Source organism: Ostrinia nubilalis, chromosome 13 (assembly GCF_963855985.1).
Source record: "Ostrinia nubilalis chromosome 13, ilOstNubi1.1, whole genome shotgun sequence".
NCBI classification, from domain to species: Eukaryota; Metazoa; Arthropoda; class Insecta; order Lepidoptera; family Crambidae; genus Ostrinia; species Ostrinia nubilalis.
The window spans coordinates 14889880-14913724 of record NC_087100.1 but is presented as its reverse complement, the minus strand read 5'-3'; the positions used below and the strand labels follow the sequence as shown (position 1 = coordinate 14913724).

The following is a 23845-nucleotide window of genomic DNA, read 5'->3' as shown; positions in this document are numbered from 1 at the left end:
CCTGAGGACGTAGATGGTCTATCAGTTGGAGATGATGACGTATGTTGGCCATTTACTTTTACTTATCTAGTGGGGCATTGACGGCCATTAAGTGATTGTTTACAGTCCTAATGCTTGTATGTACTCTAGTCAATTATTATTACGCAAAAGATGATGAGTATGAATTAAATGAATATCCTGTTTCAAGCTAACCTTTTTTCAGTGACTCAAAAACTTTCAAACACTACTGATTCAGGATCTGATGTTTTGAACCAAATAAGTACTGTAGATATTTACTCTATTATTACTCTCTGACCATAATGTAATTTGTAAAGATGGACTGAATGTTTTGATGTAAAAATAATTTTGCATGCGATATTTATAGACGTACGTGCTTTGTTTTCATGTAAAAATAATTTTGCATGCGTTAAGTATTTATAGACGCAAGTGCTTCTGGTTTTCCTTTTTCAGCACTCACTTCCTAAGTATACGAGTACCGACTCCGTAACTCTCCAAACGATTGTAAGAATTGTGATAAGTATTTATTTGTGTAGACTCTCAAATAAATTAATTTTTGCTCCCAAGGAAAACCATCACTACCATCCTAATCACCTACTTACAGCTGCTACACACAATACTTTCTTTCCCATCAAGCGATGCTTGTCACCTATCCGTTACATTTCACGTTCTTTGTTAGCAAATTGTATATCTACCTTCAGATAGTTAATTTTCTTGTCTATAATTGAATTGTCTACGGATATCAGCACTCTTCTATCTCTATTGTCCAACTTAACACAACAAAAATGTTTGAAGTAGGCTCACTACATTCTTCAGTAAGCTGTTGTAAAGAAGCATTGAGTTATAATGTTAATTTATCTTCAATGTTAAATGCATTTTTAGGATAACCAGCTGCTTTTACCACACCTATCTAGGTTCTAATTCGATCATGTATCTACATACTTACACTAATCTATCTAGCTTGGATTTTTTTAAAAGAGGTTTAAATAGGTTTTAGAAGGACGTGCTCAAAGGCTCGAAGTCGAACTCACTAGTTATTAATCCTTTGATTATTATTTGAACCTACTGCTTATTTCGCTGCACTGTGGCTTATCTAGATATCGCTGGTACTTTATTGCCGGTAGTTTATAAAGCTGCTGCAGTTATTTACCGCTGTTGACACTGTATCGTAAATATCACCGTATCAACTTTATTATTAAATCATTCGTACTACTTACTACAAGTTTCGAGGTGGTGGAAATAGTGGCATTGCACGAAAATGGACTGACTGAGTTTTAGCAGTACCTAATTCTTCAGCATTCACTTTAAATCAGAGTGCAAATAGCTACGTACTTCTTATTCTTTTTTTTATCGGGAATAAGTATTTCCACCTCTCTTTACCACCACTGCAACTCTTGTGTAGCCAGGATCTACAGCTTGACCGCCAATTAAAACCCAACCAGTGAAGGTCAAGTTTGTTCCGGGGGAAAGTTAAAATGTCATTGGACCCGTAACGAAGTTAATCAGAATCATCTTATTCTTCTCCCGTTTGGCAATATGCTTTCCACGTTTACTAATGTAACTTCGAGGAACTTCTTAACTGCTATTCAGCTGGATTTTGTTGATCACTGATGATGTCTCAGTGGTCTACTTCCCGAAAAACATAACCATCGACATCATCAGGTCATTAAAATTTAGTCTCCACACCTGGAAGACCTCTTCTCTAATAAAATTGACCAGAGAATTTGGCTCTACACTCCCCATGCTGGCAACACGGGTTGGGGAAATAAATAAATAAGCATTGGACATTTTACACTAAATACGCCTCTGGTCCCAAACTAAGCAAAGCTGTGGGTACTAATATAAATGGTGAGGAGGTATACCTACCTTTTAATCCCCGAAGATAGGTAAACTGGTCGAGAATGCTTTAGTGCATTAAGTTCGCCTTATGTACAAATTTATTTTGGCATTAAAGTTTAAATAAATAAATAAGATATACCTACATCTTTTTAGTACCATATTATTGCGCAGGGTTTCCCAAACTGTGGGTCGCGAGCGAATATTGAGTGGGCCCTGCCTGCCTGTAGAACGACACACCACCCTACCGATCCAACCACTGGGCAGTGGGCGAAATTTCCTATAGGTGGGTCCCGCCGAGTTTGGGAACTTGTATTAGATGAGTCGTAGCCCAGACAACTTTGGGAACCACTTTATATTTATTTACAATTAAATTAAGTTTCTCCATTTTCCACCAGCACATCATAAAAACCACTTAACATGATGTGAAGACGTCTCTCGTTAGATGGTAATCGCCATTTTTTCCGATCGCAGTTTCTCTAGAAAGTCGCCAATAAATTGATATTCATTGCCGCTCGCGATTTATTGAACTTGCTATGCGATTGCTTTTAAATGACGATATGACAACTTCCTATTACGGATAATTTCATTAAGAATAGTTAACCTGTTAAATCACTTTTCTATGGAAAACCTTTCTCGCTAAGGCCTACTTACCTTCTAAAACTAAACTTGTACCTAATTGGACAAGTTAAACTGTAGGTAATTATGATCGTAGAAAGATCGTGAAAATGTTCTTTTGGCCAAATATTCTTGCTGATTCAAATCGGAAAGATTTTTGCTACGGTGAAAATGATTTCTTTTAACTCTATGCCCTAATGACTACTGTTTGACCGTCATCTAACCTCTCGTCGCTACTACATGCCTAGTACCTACCCCTTTTAATGAAGTATCCCACGAGGTTTTAACGACTTCCCCAATTAAACAAATTGGAAGGAAGAAAACAAAAAACCTCAATTGAAAACTCATTCAGCGATGTGCACATTTAATAAGGATGCGTACAGTCGTTTAGCTCATTAACGGTTTATTATGCGCTGTTTGTATTCAATATCGGTCGCTGCGAGGGACGATGGGTGAGCGAATCGCGATACAATCACGTTAGATAACCTCCCTTTTCAAAGGCGCAGTTAGCAAAATCGAAAGTTGACATTGCGCGGAATAGAGTTGCAGCTCCTAAATTTTTGCGTCACGAGTTGCGACGCTATGAAACTCTTCTTCAAACTACGGGAATAGTGAAGTTAAAGTAGACAAAAAATATAGATAGAATTTTATGTATAACAAAAATATGTTTTAAAAATTATTCATTTCTTCAAAAAAAAACTTATTTATTGTAGGTACAATGTTGGAAGCTTTGGCAAAGTGTTAAAAACCCAATAAGTGCCCACTTAATACTACTTATCTTCCAAAAACAAAAGTCAATATTTGTGACGATAATGTACGGGCAAACATTCATCGTCAATCTCGAGAGTTCTTAAATGATTGTCAAGTTTAAAAATAATTTAGATAAAAAATTCAAGCTGATGAAATTGAATGATCGTACCTAATCGTCAATTTTAAACAACATTTTAATGTGTTAAATGATTAATGAATTAAAGCATAAAATTATGGAAAAAAATCTAAGTTGGTACTGTACGTTACTGTGATAAATAATATTCAAGGCACCAAAAGCTCGTCACTGCTATACTTGCATTGGCCGGACGTGTTCCCAGTTAGATCAATTTGAACAAATCCAAGGCACCTGACTTGCGTAACGGTAATCCGTTAGCAGTAAGTTAAAATGTATTTAGGGTTACTATATCGATGATGTTTGTAGTTTCTGTTAGAGTGATAATAATTTAGAAAGTTACTTATCCTTACTCGCATTTACTCTTAGGATGGAAATCGATGTTTGGATATTTGACCACAATAATAGTGTAGTGTAGATTCCGTGGAACTCTTATGTCGAATACAGAAAAAAGTAAGAAGGAACTCTTTTTTTTAGATTATATCGTACTTACCTATTATTGTTCCCACTTTGGTTCTTCGTAGTTCGGTGTGGATAAGGTTGGTATTCTTAGCTGCTATAAGCTATATGTATAGAAGAAGCGAAAAGCAAGCTACATACCAGAAAATCCAATAAAATGATGCTCGATTCGACTGACTACCTATTTAGTTACGCTTTGATCATACTAAACTGCCAGCCCTACATTTCATGAACCGATAATTACAACGTCCATAATCGCGCTCATTTGTTCACATGGTCCGCATGCGCGCCCATGCGTGCACCATGCATCACCGTGCATGCAAATCCATGCTAATGCACCGGCCACCGGCATCCCGACACGCGCTATTTCAACCTCCGGGGACAGATCGCAGAAGATGACGCAAAAAACTGAATCAGAGAAAACAAACAACCTTTTTGCCTTGTTTGAACAGGATACGGTAATTTGCTCGGTCGTCGAGTCGTAAACCTTTTGGAGTTCATTTTCATCTTCCATTTAATTTTTTTGGGATACTAAAGTACCTATTAAGACCAATGGAAATTCACGTGAATTAATACGTACCTACTTCATCATTTTAACTTCCAGGGATTCAGGGATTAATGATTAAAAATACCACTCAAATCGGTTCTGAAGAGAAAAATAGTACCTACTTATTCAAATCCCCTGTCTGTTAGAAACAACACTTTTATTACTTTCTTTAATCTCTGAATCATTTGCATCGAATACAAACATGAGTAATAAAGTGCCTGTTTGTAATCATCTGACTAAGAACACGCCCAAGTAACATTTTACTCCATTTAAGAGTTCAATAGTCGTTCACATGTACTCCACAAGCTGTGTATGTCAGCTGTATACGAGCTGTATAGCTTGCTATAATGCTTTTATAGAACCAGTTTGGGCACAAATTAGACAGCTTTAAGTTCACTATGGCTGTACATTAGCAGTATAATAGCATTATAATAGCAGTTTAAGTAGTAACATCGTACTTAAGGCTGACTTACGGCACTATATGGGACGCAGTGTGAACCATACAACGTACGTGAAGACAATAAAGAGTAACAAGTGGCTAAATGCACAGCTTTCAAAGTTATAAAGTCCGACAAAAGTACTCCAATGCTACATAAAGTTCACGTGTGTCCTAAATTATTTCCACATTTTAATATTAGTTTGGTATTTGTACGTGAGTGCCAAGAGGAAACAACTCGGGCGGATAATACCTATAATCATTTATGCAAATAATAACACGGGTTTTAAATACTTAATAATGTTAATGCCATTGGGAATGCAACTTTATCGTGAAATGTATACATATTTACAGCTAAAATATTTACGCGCCTCTGTAAAAACGCGATATTCATTTTAAAATATTTAAAACTGGCTGAGAGGAAATCTACAATTTTCAGTTTTTGATATTGTATTGGCATTATAATTATACTACGGTAATTAATTATAACATGAAACCAAAACTCAATCGCTCTATCTGCGAATTTTGTGATAAATCTGCATTAATTTTGGAGATTTATTTGGTAAATATTTTAGGTTATGTAGAACAAAATGGTGGAAATGAAATACGGCTATGTGAACTGTTATAACTCCAATTTAATGCGGTGAGCGTATATTAGGTTCACATGTGTTCTGTTAGAATGCTGTTATCTATATTAAGTTCCACATTTGTACCACTACAGCGCTAATGTCTATAAAGGACAATGACCAAAAGTGGTCCAAATGTCCACCACTAATGAGACCTATATTGGCTTATAGTCCATTAAATAGAGATTAACTTTCAGTATGGGACGAAAAAAAAATAAGCTGTCAGTAAAAAGTTATGACTGTTTGAAAAACTGTAGTAGTTTACGCGCTAATCTCAGGAACTACTGGTTCGATTTGAAAAATTATTTTTGTTATGGATAGCCCATTTATCAAGGATGGTTTTAGGATAAATAACATCACCCTACAACCAATAGGGGCGGAGTAGTAAAGACAAATGTTGTAAAAATGGGAAATATTATTCAAACTATTTTCACGCGTACAAAGTCGTAGGCACAGCTAGTATAATATTTAATAAAATTCATCTATGACCCCGCGCCACATGCGACATGACATAACATGCGTAGATTAGTCCAAAATGTGCAATGGATATAATGATATCAAGAACATTTTTCGGATGAAAAGGTAAAAAACAGACTTTTCATTCAGTCATAACTTTTTACTGACAGCATATTTTTGATTGCGGTTTGGTTATAATGAATCAGTATTTAGTAGACTATTTTACTACATAGGTCTCGTTAGTGGTGGACATTTGGACCACACTCCATACATTTTTGGTCATTGTCCTTTATTCTAATGTGAACTTATGTACAGCTTTAAGATGTACCTAGTTCAGGTCAATTGTGTATCTTTAATTCTTTCAAATACTGAAATTTTAGAGATCCGCAATAAAAATTATTAATGTCCGTTAAATCGCCTAGCCCAGGTACTAATAGTCAAGTATGAATACCTAAAGCATCAGACGGTAGTGTTCCCGGTTTAAATTCGTTTATTATGCCTGACAATTTATTCAAAGCGGAATGAGGAATACGATTTTCAATAGCCCATGTTCTTATTTTTTTGCTAAAGGTTAAATAATTGTCTAAATCAAAATTGTATTCACTATCACTAGAACTGCAATCATCACACTCTGATATCTGTATATTTTGAAGGGAACTTTCAGGTTCAGGCATAATATTTTCCTCTGCATCATGTACAGAACCACCATAAATACAACTAAAAACAGGCTTGGGGAAAAGTGTAATAGAATATCACATTCACATTCATTTTCAGCTTAAAGCAAATAAGAGTAGTACTTGTGGACAAATAAACTGCTATTGATGTTAATGGACAACACATAATATAGTCCTTTTAACAGCCTACAGTGCACATGCGAACCATTGAAACACTTTTGTACAGATAGTAAAAAAAGGTTATTTTATTAACACAAACAAGTCCTACTACAGCTACTAGCTGTATAACAGTCTAAAACAAGTAAACATAACAGCCTTTGGCTTTATAAATGACCACGTGTGTTCTATTAAAATGCTAGCTCTATAACATCGTACAAGTAGGCCGTTAAACAGCAGTTGCCGTATCTCTACCCTCCTATAATGCTCTTAGTCAGACGGCTGACTAAAGGATAGTTGTTAGAGTATTATAACACCAACAATCGTATAAAAGTATAACTCTACACTAGTCTACACTCCTATAAGTCCCTTAGACAGGTATAGGTGTAATTAATTGCAATAATACAGCTTATACATCACGAGTGAACTGTACTAATGCTTTAAGTACACATTGGAACTAAATGTGAACTCTTAAATGGAGTAAAATGTTACTTGGGCGTGCTCCAACAAAAATGTAACCCTACCCTTTCACTTTGTTACAGGCCGCCACGACGAGTCATTTCATCGTCAAGAAACAAGAAGCACAAAGCAACCCAATGGCCAGCTAACTCAACGCGAATTAAAAAGAAAAATGTCAAGAAAATGTTCCAAATTCAAAAAGAACTAGTGAAGTGGTAACTTTATCGATAGTGTTGATTTGAGTTATCAAAAATGGATGAGTGTAATTCGAGTTTAGTGCAGGTTGTGCAAAATGTGACGTTCTACCCTCGTGAGGCGACGGTGCTGGCAGCGATATGTGCCAGCATATTCAGCGTGGTCGGGGTTGTTGGTAAGTTATTATTTCAAAATCTTCTTGAACATGATTACTATACTATATTGACCATCATAACTACTCTTTTTTACAATTTACCAATGAATATGAATCCTAAGACCGGGAGGTGTCTGGTTACGTCCCACAACAAATACAGATTAGTTTACTAAAGCGTTTGTTTACGCATATTGTGTTTATGTTTACTGTATCGTATCGAGCCGCTCGTTGATAGGCTTACTGTGCCACTATTCGAGGGAAGCGATGAAACGATGTTTACATTAGTGACGTTTCGATGAAACGAAGCATCATAACAGCAGTATCGGGTGGAATTTTGCTCTCTTTAGAAGTATGCGTAAATACACTGCTCAAGTAGCGTACTAGTACTACTCAATCAACAATACTTTAACATTGGTCTACTTTAACAAAGTAAATACATTTATGAATACTTTGTACACCATAATATTTAAGGTTAAGTAAATTCTCTCTACTAGATCTTTCTATATCGCGAGCTTTAGCTTGTTAGAAGAATTAGTCAGCAAAACAGGATCACATAACATTATAGTCACGTCCCAACTCCCTAAGTTTACGTTGACTTATGTAAACATTTGAGTTTGGTTGTATGTATTTAGAAAGCATCCAATAATCGTTTTTAACACTATCGCGTGCCTCGTTAAGTGGATGTCGTAATCCTCGTAACCTGTAATCGTAATTTGAGGTCCTATTCTTCAAAATTGTTCTAGTATTTTGTTCCTCTCTCTGTCCCTTTCGAATGTTACTAAAATAAAAGAGACGGATAGAGCAGATGTATCGAATCTTTAGTAATAGACACGCTCCAGTGACACGTTAGGAACAGCTGGGTAAACAAACATTATCCATGACATGGACTATGTGCAGCGGTTTACTTCGAAAAAGTTTTGTTTTCTAGAAAAAGTTGTATGTATTAATCTTCTGCTCAGTGACAGGCGATGATATAATGTCACGAACTTACGATTAAAATTATTTTATTGTTCTTGGTTCGTTGATCTTAGGTATTTTTGATAATGAAGTAACAGCGTGACTTTATCTGAATCGTAATACAGGAGCTAATTAATACAATAAATTAACAAAAATGGCCGCGTGTAAACACGTAATTGTAATAATTTTGGCTTTAACTTTTTATTATAATATTCCCACTAAAACAATACTTTAATAGCACACACACGTTCGTTTTCTGTTAACTTCAGTGGAGGCAATTAATCTAGCACATACAGATGTTGCTGAGCCAAATATACCTATTTAAGAAACAAAAAAATGTAGGTAGCACTGTTGTTGTTGTAGGTCGAATGTAGATCACATGTGTTTGTCTGTGACTTTACATAATAATACCGACTTCTTTAAATTTAAATACTACTTAGTATCCTAGTAGGTATGTTTGAATTCAAAATTGTTATTATGATGAAGGGGTGAAGGAAGCTCGCTTCCACCTTCAGTTATCATCACTTTCCATTAGGTGAGATGCAGGCCTAGAGCTTCCTCGTTGGAGATAAAAAAAATCGTAATACTTACATTACCTTACACTACCTTTAGCTTTGAGTTATAAAGTGTATTTATCTCGATTTCTTTTTGCAATAAATTGGCTCCCCACAGCACAGTGCCAAAGTTTTACGAGCAAGCAAATGAATCAAGCATGGCCTATTAATTTCGAGGCCATCAAAGATGTCTGTTGTGTGTTAATTTCATTGCTTATGTGGAGGGGATATAAAAGTGTTTATTGCTAATCGGGGGTGATGCCCTTTGTATAAAGAGCCCTTTCAGGCTGGCCCTTGGGGTATTAATGCTGCGTGTCTTGGAATTAAGGGCAATTCTTCGGGCTTTATGGACCTGGGGTATTTATAATCCTGTTACAACAGGAGGAAAATTGTCTTAAAGGAAGGAATCTCATTATCTAGAAGAAACGTCTAGCTGAATCTTAAAATACGTAGTTTGTTTGATCATCTGCTCTCATTCCAAATCCAATTGTAAACATAGTTATGTCGCCTGTTTTATTGGTTTCAGGATTCCCTATTAGCTCAGTTCTTGGTAACATAATAAACAAACCATGAGGCTAATACTCGTGCACGCGCCAGCAACTCGTAGACAAACATGCATAAACCCCGTAAACGATGCACTAATTGCAACAACGTAACCATAGACCAAAAATAAAAGCCCACACACAACTGTAAAATTCGGCTAGTCTCTAAGAATCACCACAAATAAAGCTTTGAAAGAAGATGACTTTTCAAAAATAGTCACGTAGATGAGTAATAAACGATCACAAGATAAGTAGTTAGGTACCTACATAATTTAAAAAATCCTAGATCCCACAGTTAGAAGAGCGAGTACCTATTTACGATTGCTCTATGTAGGTGGTAGACCCCGAATCTCCATAATATTATTATGATTTAGGATAAAGTTGATTAAATCTTGAGTCTTAAATTAAAATGAAGTATTTTTTTACCTAGAAAGTGCTAACGAAATTGGAATAAGGTGACGCTGAGAAGAACGAGTAGCTAGGGCTAGGCAACCCGATTTAGAGACCTTACAAACCAATAAGTTGGTGGTTATGATGAGATTTCTGACTTTTTCTTGCTGTGATGTTAGTATACCAACCCCATACAACATGGCGGCTAACGACGGCATCACGTGTGCCTCCATCGAAGCAATTAATCGCGCTATGGGAGTCGTGTAAACAAAGTGTTTTGGTAAACAACACAGCCAATCGTCGTATCATTTAGCGCAGTGACCAATTAAGTTCGTTTATTTATTAAAAAACTGTCTGGAAGCTCTGCGAACGCAATGGACGACTCGCTTTTATGTTGCAAAATAAATGCAAATTGCAATGTGATGGACGATGGTAGACACATTAATTTAAGTGGTTTGTTTGCATGCGTGCGGGCTTTATCAATATGAAAAGTGATGATTCAATTATGAATTTTTATTGAGGTAACATTGTTCTTACTCACAAATTAACAGTCATTATTATGACTGTCAGATTAGGCATAATAATTTACACTTAATATTCGTAAATACTCATAGTACACAATTTACATAACATATTTTATCGATAATTTTTTGTTACATGTTAAATGTTTTCACATCACTAATTGTTATTTTCCATTTATTTTTTAATTCGGTGCCGTTTCCTTTGTATCTATCTATAGATATTAAACGCATGCCTGCCACAATAAATTAAATAAATTTTAGTTTCATGATTGCAAAATCAACCTTATCTCAGAATTTTCAAAATGTATGAGTTATTAACACGGGAATTGTGACTCCTCACTCATTTACAGCTTTATCGCCCCACTAGGGGCTGTTTATGGTCAAATCAATCAAACTGTCAGCTTATCGGATAAGGTCCATCGGGGGCATGGGGCATCCTATGGGACGTGTCATGTCACATTCAATGCGCAGTGCAACATGTGCAGTTTTATATGACCTTGGAACGCTTAAATATTGGGTTGGGCTTTGTAATGAAACTCTATTTTTCCCGAACTCTGTTTTTAGTTCAGGTTTTTGAAAGGTCATTTTCTTCAATCCTGAAGCTACCTATCAGTATTTTCTGTTTCTCATCTCCATTTCCTGTTAGTCAATATAATAAAATGAGTTGATAGTATTTTCAAATTGTGTAAAAAATATGTTATTATAAACTAACATCCATGAATACATCAAAACACTTTTACTGGCGTTTAAAATAAAAACCAGCAAAGGTCAATACAAGACCTTACGAGTTGACAGAAAGCAGACTGTCATCGTAAATCACAGAAACATAACACGAACAAAATGGAGTGGTACAAGTGCATAAATCTTATGAACTTATTGAGTTTTTATATGTAAAACAACCATGATTCATGCTTCCGGCGATTGAACTCGAGAAAAATAAGCCACTTTGATTAAAACATCCTTTTAACGAGTAATGTAACTATTAACTACTTGCTTTAGAAATTGCAGTTTCTTTTACTTACAACTATTCGGATGGATCCGGATTCCAAATTCCGTTGATCGATTTCGTGCAGCCATCTAGCCACGCCAAATAACTACAATTTATTTTAATCATTAGTTTGTTGATGAATGTTAAGAAAATATTCTTTCTAATCTATACAGGGTGGAAACGATAAGTGATCTCACTCGATTATTTCTAAACTATACAAGATATCGAAAAACTGATTACTGATCCTGAAAGTGCTTCACGAGCTCTTTCAAACGGTACCAATAACAGGTTACAGAATAATCGGGATCTATCCGAAAATTCAATGTTTCCAGCTTCCATACTAAATGTATGCCAACCACTCAATATTAGAAGTGTAATTTTTTTAAAACTTTAAATAAACTCGTAAATTGCATTCTTATTTAAAATTATTTATGGAAAACATTAGTTTTAGGCTTTACTTGCTATAAAATTTGCTATAATATTATCAAAAGATGAGTACCATTATCTGTGATAGTACTAAATGTATGGAAGATGGAAACATTGAATTTTTAGATAGATACAGTTTATTCTGTAACTTAATATTGATACCATTGGATAGCTCGTGAAGCACTTTTAGGATCAGTAACCAGTTTTACGATATCTTTTGTAGTTTTTAATATTATGAGGCTGTACCAAATGTATGGAAGCTGGAAACATTGAATTTTCGGATAGATCCAGTTTATTCTTTAACCTATTATTGGTACCGTTTGATAGAGCTCATGAAGCACTTTCAGGATCAGTAACTAGTTTTTTGATATCTTGTATAGTTTAGAAATAATCCAGTGAGATCACTTATCGTTTCCACCCTGTATAATATTTTAATTCAATAAAGTATTTTACTATTGTTTTCTTATTATAAGAATGCTAGATGTAAAAATTACACCTGCATAATTATAAAAAACGAGGTCCTATAGGTAGTTTGTTATTAGCTGAAACAGCATCAAAGTTTTCTTTTGCTAAAAAGATGCTAGAATGTAAAAGTTTCAGAAAATACTAGGTTCTTTATTGCCAGTATGTTAAATAAATAGGTAGTAAAAACATTAGCCTTTTGACTACTTAATGAAATTATTGTTGCATGACAATGTTAATACTTTATTTAAATCTACATTAATAACTCATCATTACGTCACAGTCAAACTACGATAACTAAATTAAAATTGCATTGAAGTTAATAATAATAATATTAATTATGTATTTACTAAATAAAAAGTAAAAACATAACCCACAAATTAAAATGAAATCAATTTTCCTCTAACCGCCTCTAAATTATACCTACTATCGATAAAAATAATCCTTTATCTAACAAGACCCTTTTATGTTGATCACTGTTGCACATTCGATAGTATCGGTGTACACCTACTTTTAATTGTTTTACTAAGTGATTGCTTCGCCCTATCAGCTAAAATTGCACCTCGCCAATCTAATACGTTAAGTGTCTTTGATGGCCAATCTATGAACTATCTAATAGTAAATTAAATACTGCTATCAATGTCTGTCTATGGGAGTAATACATTTCTACAATCCTCATCCTCCTCTGTGAGAACTTTTTTTTACAATAACAATTTTGATTTTGTCATAATTGTTTTATTTACTACTATCGATATTCGATACTATCTGTAACTGATCGGCATCACTAGTTTTTTGACAGTTCGAATTTTAAATATAAAATCGCGCGCGCTTGCCAGTTGCCACAGACAAGAAATACTTTTGAAAAAACTGTTCTTTCTAATAGGAAAAAGGGAAAGTTATTTTTCAGAAAGAAGAAAACTGGCTTCCCTTGGGTAGGGAAGGGCATGCCAAAAATGAAAATGGAGTTCAATACCGATTAGGCTCAGTTCCGTAGGTAGTTGTGTGTACTCCCATAGCCCGCAAACACCGTAGTTTATAGCACCTACTGTTTGCATGGTTTTGAGTCCACAATCCATCGATGACGTAATTAACCTGATCCGGATATAAACCGGATTCTTTAAGGTTTAGGTAGGTAAAAGTACGTAGGTACATAGTCCGTTTTAGACTAGGTATGTATTACATAGTCGACCGTTTGGTTTAGGTAGTGGTTCTAAAACGGACTGGGTACTATGCCGAGAGGTCCAGGGTTCGATTCCCGGCCGGGTAGAAATTGAAATGATGAATTTCAATTACTGTGACGCGTCTTACTATGTATAATAAGTATGTATTTAAAAAAAAGTATGTAGTATATGCGTTAAGCAAGCACCCATAACACAAGCATTTTATTGCTTACTTTGGGGCTAGATAGCGCTGTGTGAAATTGTCCAAAGATATTTTATTTATTTAAACTTGTCGGCCGTTTGGTGTAGTGGTTCAGAACGGACTACTATGCCGAGAGGTCCCGGGTTCGATTCCCGGCCGGGCAGAAATTGAAATGATGAATTATAATTTCTGTGACGGGTCTGGGTGTAAATATCTATACTAATATTATAAAGCTGAAGAGTTTGTTTGTTTGTTTGGTTGGTTGAACGCGCTAATCTCAGGAACTACTGGACCGATTTGAAAAATTATTTTTGTGTTGGATAGCCCGTTAGTTCTTGAAGGCTTTAGGCTATATATCATCACGCTAAGACCAATAGGAGCGGAGCACCAATGAAGAATGTTTCAAATCAGTGATTTTTTCCTTTTGAGAGCTGACGCTGCGTAAACGGTTAAAGTTTCGCAAAAATCATGTATGACAGGATTGTTCCCCTTTAAAAGTTCTAAAAAAAAGTCCGCGATAGTATATGTCTATCTTTTAAGGTTGGCTCATAGTAACCCTTTTTATGCAAAAAGAAATCTGTTTTATATTAATGCATTATTTGCGGAGGTTTTTTCATAAACATGATATTAATCCTTATCTAAATAAATAAGTTATTCATCACAAGTATTTAATTTTAAACATACTTGGCCTTTACACCATTCAATTTCAATAAATATCTTAGGAGATATCGCAGTTTTAAAATATCATCGCAGCAAAATAATTATCAAGTACCTACTGCGCGCGCCACTGATGGATCAATGCACAGCCTAAACCGCTGATCGTAGAGACCTGAAACTTGGGCGGTGTGTTCTTTGTAAGACTTAAGCATCTGATAAGAAAGGATTTTCCAAAATTCTACCCCTAAGGAGGTAAAAAGGGGGGGCAAAGTTTGTATGGGATAACGAGATTCCTTCGTTCAATCTACTTCAAATTTCGCATAAGCATTCTATAACAGAATTAATGGAAGATGTGTTTCGTATTTTAGTGAAATGCACCCCCTAACTATGTTAAAAAGGGGTAGAAAGTTATTTTAGTGGTGATTTGCTTCAAAGTTGATATTAATTACTCATTAGTGCATTTTTTTTACAATCATGTCATGTTAAAGACTACCATACTCTAGGGGCCTCCACTTAACCTCGGAGTGGGTGCCCGCTGCGTGCGCTCGCCTAACAATGCATAGTAATGCATGACGGTCATGCCGCGGGCACCTGCTTGGCGGAGGCCCTTGAGTGAGTAGTAGTGGGAGTAGTCTTGAGGAAAAGCTCCTTCTCCCACGGCCAGTGGCATGCTAGAAGCTTGGTGATTCTAGCACCCGTAGGAAAAAAAAAGTTTACCAATAATACTGCGGTAGGTGTAGTTTTCGATTTCGTTGTAAAAAGATAATACCACCGATCAAAGGCCGAGCTGCATATTCATAAAATATAAGAAAAATTTATTTTCATGTTTATTTAACCTTTAAGATTTTTATATTTTATAAGTATTCAAACATTTAGATAATAACGTTAAAAACATTTAAAAATCGTATGAGAACGTTTTCGACTTCTCCGCGGACGAAGTCGCGGGCGAAAGCTATTTGTAAAATAATTAGACTAAATTATTAAAAGTGCCTACCCAAAGTCATTATTCCACGCGGACGAAGTCGCGGGCACAGCTAGTGTATAATATGTATGTATTATAAAAAAAAAAAGTATAAGTATAAGTAGTATATCCGATAAGCTAGCACCCATAACACAAGCATTGAGTTGCTTACTTTGGGCACAAAATATAACAGAAGACAAACTCCATACTAAACGCGCTCGAGCCACGCACACATAGACACCGCTCTAGCAAGACTGTCTTGGACGAATGCGAGCGCGACGTGGCGCGACAGACGTTCGCCACACGTTCGCTGTGGTTCGCTTGAGTCACGCGCCGGTCAACCGCCTGTGATATTATTTTGTTTTGCGAAATTGACGAAAATGAGTGAACAGAAAAAGTCGTATTATAATTGTTCGGTATTTGGTTGCTTAAACTCATAATTAAATACCGAATTTTTATTTTTTAAATTACCAGTTGATTCGGGGAGGTAAGTAAGTTATTTATTTGAATTTCAATTGAAATTGAAAGCCAACTCAATTATTAGGAATATCGAATTGTTTTAGAGAGGTTTTAGGAATTATTGGATAACTAGCGCGCCCTTTAATTAGTTTTTAGCTTTTGCCCGCGGCTTCACCCGCGTGAAATTTAGTTTGTCACAGATCGTCATAAATTATAGCCTATATGTTATTCAGGGTTATAAACAATAATACTGTAAAGTTACATCAAAATCCGTTCAGTAGTTTTTGCGTGAAAGAGCAACAAACATCCAGACATCCAAACTTTCGCATTTATAATATTAGTTGGATAATAGTGTCAACCACTCAACTAAATACTACTTCCTTCTCGTGTATTTGTTTGCAAACTATTACTATAATAACGTACTATACAGTGTGAGTCACGTTAAAGTGTACATATGAAAATAGATGAAACAAGACCTATTTTTATCGACAAAAAAGAGGTCAAAATTTTTTTGAGATTTTTTTTTATTTTTTTATATAATTTTTTTTCTTCAAATTACTTATTGTAAAGAAAACGTAATAACTTTTAAACCAAGCGGTATATCCTGATAAAATAAAAACAGTAATAATGCTAAATAACAGGCGATACTAAAAAAATACATAAACTACACAAAAAAGGCCAACAAATAATAAAAAATGATACTTTTTGAAAAAAATCTGCTTTTAAATTCGTGTTTTTTTGTTTATTTGATAAATTTCTCCAAAAAAATGCCCCCATAACCGGTGGTTTTTATTGCTTTGTATTATTCTCTATCGTATTACCTTCGTAAAACCAAAAATCGCATGTCTCTATCCCTATCACAACGTTTGCAATGATCGTTTGAACTAAGCCTCTCCGGGCGCGCCATTCAACGCTTCGTTAACAACGAAAATGAAAATGGCTCTAGATTTGTAATTTTGATAAAGACAAGTTAGATTTCAAATAAAAACCAAAGAATTCGAAGTAAAATAAGCATTTTAGTTAAAATTAAAATTGTCTCTACCTGTAGCGGAGAATAATGTTGTGGCAGGCCTTTGTTCAAACGATCATAGCAAATGGTGTGATAGGGATAGAGACATGCAATTTTTGGTTTTACAAAGATAATACGATAGAAAATAATACAAAGTAATAAAAACCACCTATCATAGGGGCATTTTTTTGAGAAAATTATCAAATAACCAAAAAAATATGAATTTTTAAGCAATTTTTTTTCAAAAAGAGTAATTTTTTATTATTTTTTGGCATTTTCTGGGTATTTTATGTATTTTTTTAGTATTGCCTGTTATTTAGCATTATTACTGTTTTTATTTTATCAGGATATACCTCTTAGTTTAAAAGTTATTACGTTTTCTTTACGAGAAGTAATTGGAAGAAAAAAAATTCTATAAAAAATAAAAAAAAAATCTCAAAATTTTTTTGACCTCTTTTTAGTCGATAAAAATAGGTCTAGTTTCACATATTTTCATATGTACACTTTAACGTGACTCACACTGTATATAAATAAGTATACGTGGATATCTGTTATTGTCTTTCTTGCATAGTATTAAGAGTAACATTTTTCTATCACAACGAAATAAACGCAACACATGACAAGACAACCCTAGCGCGACGGCCGAGCGTGCGAGCGAGAGAGGTATGCAAAGCAAGGTACATACATGAGTTTACTTGTGCTTTGGGGCTAGCAGGCGCTGTGTGAAATTGTCCAAAGATTTATTATTTATTTATATTATTTAAATAAAGTACAATCAGCATAAAATAGGTAGTTCGTGACACTCAAAGTGGCCAAAAAGATGACAACACAACCTTATAACAAGACGTGTGTTAACTACGAGTCATTTAATTGATTCGATGTCCACGTCCAGTCATTATATTCTAAGTAAAGTACCAGCATGGAAGTAAGGTCTTAACCACTTTGTAATAAAGGATACCAAATAGAATAAGATAAAAGTTACGCATTTACTATGAGAAATAGAAACGATTTTGGTCCATCTGTCAACGAAATCTTTAATAGCTTTTAACGGGAACTTTCTTTGACTATTGGGAAATATTATTATGGTGTGTTAAAAATAACTTGCATTAGACGTTATATGGTATGCGGTTAAATGCAGCATGTCCATCTACACCAAAATGTACAACCGTCATTACTTTTTCCCATTTGCCACCACAATTATTTATCGGAGGGAAATGGGAATTACATTAAAAAAAAATTTGAATGTAGGTAATTTTAGATTAAGATTTTATTTATTTATTTATTTAAACTTTAATGCCAAAATAAATTTGTACATAAGGCGAACTTAATGCACTAAAGCATTCTCGACCATTAAGATTAGATTATTCGAAGATTAAGGAAATATTAATAAAGGTAACTATTTCAACCTTGTGTTTGTTCATTAAGCATTTTAAACGAGCTTTTTCCAATACAAGTGGCAAAGTTTATTTGATCGCAAATCTATTTTTCGCACTCAGAGCCCCAAGCACGAAAAAACATCTGTGGCACTTGTTTTTTTTTTAAAAAACAAATCACGGTTACCTATTCGACCACAAGGTACAGGGAACTTTCAACTTCACCAAACGACGATCAAATTATTGTTAAAGTATAATCTTATAATTTTTTGTTCCAGGTAACCTCATCACGACCATTGCCCTCCTCATGCACCCGAAACTGCGGGGACACGTGACCACTAAATTCGTGCTCTCCCTCTGCGTGTCAGACCTCCTGTTCTGCGGGATCAACCTGCCTCTGACGGCAAACCGGTTCATCCGCGAGGAGTGGGCGCTTGGGGAGACCATGTGCCAGATGTTCGCGTTTGTTTTCTATGGGAATGAAGCCGTGTCGCTGCTGTCTATGGTCGCTATTACTATTAATAGGTGAGATAAATAGTATAATTGGTTCTACTTCTTGATTTTAATTTCAACGTACTCGTAGGTGAAGGTCGCGGGAAGAGCCTGGATGCGGGCACTCCAGGACCGTTCATTGTGGAAAACCTTGGAGGAGGCCTTTGTCCAGCAGTGGCCGTCATTCGGCTGAAACGAACGAACGAACGAACTCGTAGGTACACGCAAGTGTTATGAAAAGTAGAGTCATCATGCTTGATTGTTACTGGAGACACAAGTAACTATAAAAGAGGGGGGGGCTTTTGATGAGCTGTTTCACATAGGTACCCTCCAAAGTTTACTTCACTCACTCAATTATCAGCTAATGGTCAAAGACCAGAGACTAGACAGCTTAAAAACATAAATCCACGAATCCAGCACTAAGTAAAACTTTAATGTGTAAAAACATAGTATTATAGTTAACAAAACCATGTGTTTTCCTAGTGTCCCATGACTCATTCATCTGGCGATGGTCAAGGTGGGCGCAGCCGTGTAAGGCCGCGTGCTGGCGTAAAGTGTTAACGCAACGATTATAAAAATAGGCCAAGTGCATTACAGAAGCTTTTATTAGTGTTACGGTTCCGTACTGTCTATTAAACATAACAAACAGCCAACTGCATTGTCTGCTTAACAAAGTAATGACGTGCTCATGTAACTAATCTTATTAAATCGTTATTTACTTAAAGACAATATTAATAAATTATACAGCAGGGCAATTAACTAAATCAAAGTCACTGGAAGAAGAAACTGCTTAATTAAAATTAAGTAACTTATTTTAAAACATAACACAAAATCTAACACTACACAAACACGTAATATAGAGTTGAAAAAACGAAATAGTGCAGATATCCTTAATGTATTCCATTTCCTCCCACGGAACCCTAAAAAGTGACCTGCATTAAGTGCAGTTAATGCAACACGGAACGGTAGAGTACGCCCATAAAACGATTTAATAACAGTTAACTTGTTACAGCTAGAAACCATGTTTTATCAGAGCAGTAATAAAATTAACAGAGATCATCATCTCCGTTTAGCAACTCAAAAAAAAATCTATGTTCAATAAATAATTTCATGTTTTCAATTTCTTATTTTCTTTTGCGCTAATTGGGAGAGTAAAATCAAGTCATTACTTACATTACATCAAACAATTTATCAAGTTAATGTCATTTTAATTGTTAGTGTTAATTTTCCCGTTTGTCCCACTTTCGCGTTGCATGAATTATTCAGTTCTTCAAATAGTGTTAGTGTTCCCATTTGCCCCGCTTATAATTGCAGAATTTTTAAGGTCTACTTCTAATAAACTGTCTGTCGTATAAAACTAGTAAATCTAACCACTTCATTGCGCGTGTCATAAAAATAAAACGGCGGGAAATCTCCGGCGTCTGTAAAAGCGTTGTTTGATTTATTACGTCAGCTCGCTCACGCATTAAGTTGTAAAACAAAAATATTTTTTACAAACCGTGCAATGTTCGAATGGCCCTCGAGTATTTTTGATTGAAGGCTACACACGTGTTATTTTGCAAAACATTACCTATATTCATTTTTTAATATCATGACTCTTTTACTCAGCCGAAATTCATAAATATGACCAAGGCCGGTGCAAGTTGCAACCGTACATCAATCAAAAGAATTGCGTTCATAATTCCCGTTAATTAGTTATTTAAATAATGCAACGCGAAAGTTAGTAATAAATTAAGGGTGTATTCAGAAAGTTATGTAAGCGGCAGCTTGTAAACGATAGAATAACTAATAAATTAATTATACTTACTTAAAATAAATAGAAAACGCAATGTGCCTAACTGCCATTGCGTTTTCAATTAGTTAATGAAGTTAATTAATTATTAAACCTATTGTCTTTTTTTACTCATGTTATTTAATTACTAAATCTTATTAGTGTTATGCGGTTCATTGGCCTATCCGTTCATTGAAGAAGCATGTTGAAGCAACTGCATTAATATTAATGGAAGTCCGCAATCAGAATATGAATAAGGATTAACTATATTGTTTAGGAATCCCAAAGGAATGGAATGGAGGAAGCGGGAGGTCTGAGAGGAAATAAACCAAACCAAGGGATGGGAAAAATATTCTATGTAAAAAAGATTTGACCCAGTGACCCATAACTCTTGTTGTATAAAAAAATACATAGATTAAACTGGTTATTCTTTCCAAGCAACCTAAATATTTATGACCGATTATTGTAAAGCTAAATGGAGTTATAAGAAATCAGAAAAGAGCATTTTACTCATCTCCCCAAGCGAAACCCTCGATGATGCGTGAAACATAAATTAAAAGGCCCGTCTATGCGTGGGACGTGTCGACTTATTCAAAGCTTATTTTAGTAACAATTCAATTTGAGATGACAGGGGCCTATTGTTCTCTGATTGCGATAATAACTGTTACTTTCCTGGCTGTAGCAGGGGAAACACGACAATCAAGTTCAAAATTGAATAATTCATATTTTAAACCCTTAATAAAACAGCAAGAAAACTTATTTGGTTTACTTTAAAGACTTAAACACAACAAAACTGCTGTTGAAAACAGGATTATTTAACTTTAGCTAACGTTGGTCAAGAATGGAAACTACATTATATCAATCAAACGCTTCTCGCTGAAATAAGTAGGTAGATTTTCCGCAAAATATTTTTATTTGAATTCTTAAAATAACGCTAAGCAATTATTTGCTGAAGCATTTTGCTAATAACAATGAAGTTATTACAGTTAATTACATATCAGCGACTTTCGTCCGAGCACGATCATGGCTAGAACCACAGAATAAGTAATAGTACAGGTACAGAAGGATTACTCCGCAAGACGATTTAAATAAATGCGAGTCTTGCTACGACGCGATACAGTGGAATTCAGCTTGCACAGCACTACGTACCTACAATTTTATTCACCTACAAGTTTTGTCTCTTTCTATCGCGTGCCTCTGAACTTTTCTTACGCTGTTAGGGTTGCTGTCTAGTGAAAAAATAATTAATCTACTTGTTTGTAATGAGGTACGTACGTAGGTAAGTATTACTGTTATTTTACCTTTGTAAAAATAACATTTCAAATATACCTACTTAGGATTAAAAAAAACTTATTTTATTACAATGTCTTCATTGATACCTATTTTAACACAAGACGAATAAATTAAACATACTATTACAGAAAAAAAGAAGAATCCTATACTATCCTAAGAATTACATACCTTTCATCATCATTCTTTGGGAAGCGAAAAAAAAGATAAATCCGGTAGATTTCTTTTCGAATTTAAACACCCGAACGCCGCACAATATTTCTTTCTCTTTATGTCCATTTTTAAATAATACTTCGATCATAGAATTAGTTACTACAACTCACGCCAGCGCGTCCTGACGGGCACGCGCGTGACACTCGACTGATATAATACCCGCCGGCGGGGCGCTTCGCTGTAGGTAATTATCGGATGTACCGCGCGGAGTGAGCCAGGCCTGCTAGAACATAACGTTTCAAGAATGTTACACGTTATGGGCGCTTATTATTTGGATTAGTCATGCGAGTGCTCTCGAAAGTATGAGTAAATAGAAATACACAACAAACTGACAGATACTAACGAGCTCAAGTCACAGAATGAATAGATAAAGCAGTTAAAAACTTGATTGATAACGGAGTTACTGTTACCAATATGCAGATTTGTATCAAAATGCAAAGAGGTAAGTAGTAATAACGGTCAACCAAAATGCAATCAGGGGGAAGGGAGAAGCTATACTTAGACATTAATTTTTTTTTTGGGACACATTACATGCTACACCTATTGGCAATAACGAAAGTTACTCAAGCGGGATCTCTGATTAAAAGCCCAGGATTATACATTAGGATGCACTAGGTAATCGCGGGCAAAAAAGTTAATTAAGATTTTCCTAAAATTCCCATCAGGCCCCTAGAGTTGTAAAAGGGGGCAAATGGGAAAGATTTTTTTTTGTATAAATTTCTAGCCGTGTGGTGACGGCAGAGTAGAATACATTTGTCACCAACCCCTACTCTTCCCGCGGGTGTCGTAAGAGGCGACTTAGGGACTACACATCAAACAGAGAATGGGCAGCAGCGCTCTCTGAAAAACATCAATCTTTTAAACTGCGATCTCCAACCCGCCTGCCAAGCGTGGAGATTATGGCAAAACCCTCCACTATAGTGGAGGAGGCTCATAGTCCAGCAGTGGACTGTAAAGGGCTGTTGATGATGATAAATTTCTATACAGGGAACACCCTGTATAGAAATTTATCATCATCAACAGCAATTATTTTAATTTTCATACAAATCGGATTTTATAAAATTTATTTTGTATGAAAATTAAAAAAAATAAAATAATGATATCAAATTTCTGACTTCACCATACCATTATATGACCATGTTAACATGGGCTAGTGTCGGCTCATATACCCATTTACCTAACACCCTGTATACTACAACTTCTTGTAAGTGACTTTATTGTTCTTTGATATCAAAATGATTGATTCTATTATAAGTCAGATGCATCAATCCTCTCAGCACAAATCATTGAACCATTGCGAAACCCCATGCTGCAGCGGGTATAAAAATAAACCATTGACGCTGCTGGGTCAGTATCCTCGATACAAAGATCGGTTGTAATCCAATTGACCAGCTGTTCGGTTGTAATAACATTAATGTTCTTACCAAATCAAACTGTAATGGTGTTATAGGCCGCTATGTAGAAATCGAAACATAGCAAAAGATTTCCTTGTTTATTTGCCATACAAAATTGCATAATACACTGTCGTATGTTATGTCTGTACCCCCAGTGAAAAGGGATCTAAGTCGAAAATGGTGATTTTTGGGAAATCGCATTTGAAGTTAAAAAAAATCCTGCTTCGTCGCTATTAGAGATAACTGGATGAAATATTTTTTAGGTGAAAGGTAATATTAGATATGATTAGGCAGTGTGCCAGTTTGGGAAATACAGCATGTGGTTTTTTCGTAATTAAATAAAAACCTAGTTATATCACCATGCACGACAACTTTACATTCGTGTAAAGTGATATAATGGGACATAAATCATTTTACACCACACTGAATTGACCACCCGCTAACAAGTGTAAAGTGATACATTTTACGCCATTTCTGTTGATATTTTTTTGTTTCTTCAATTTTAGAAAAAGTTGTAAAACAAACATA

At 35.2% G+C, this 23845-nt stretch overlaps 1 protein-coding gene across 2 annotated transcripts in view; it reads left to right on the top strand.

Annotated features, from left to right (window-relative positions):
• The window catches only part of LOC135077713 (protein trapped in endoderm-1), a 40600-nt gene that overhangs the window by 10278 nt on the left and 6477 nt on the right, over window positions 1-23845 (top strand). For both annotated transcript variants that reach the window (XM_063972282.1, XM_063972281.1), the window contains exons 2-3: window positions 7231-7517; window positions 18436-18682. In XM_063972282.1, the coding sequence (XP_063828352.1) occupies window positions 7400-7517; window positions 18436-18682 (365 nt within the window). In that variant the 5' untranslated portion in view covers window positions 7231-7399. The remainder of the gene's footprint in view (window positions 1-7230; window positions 7518-18435; window positions 18683-23845) is intronic.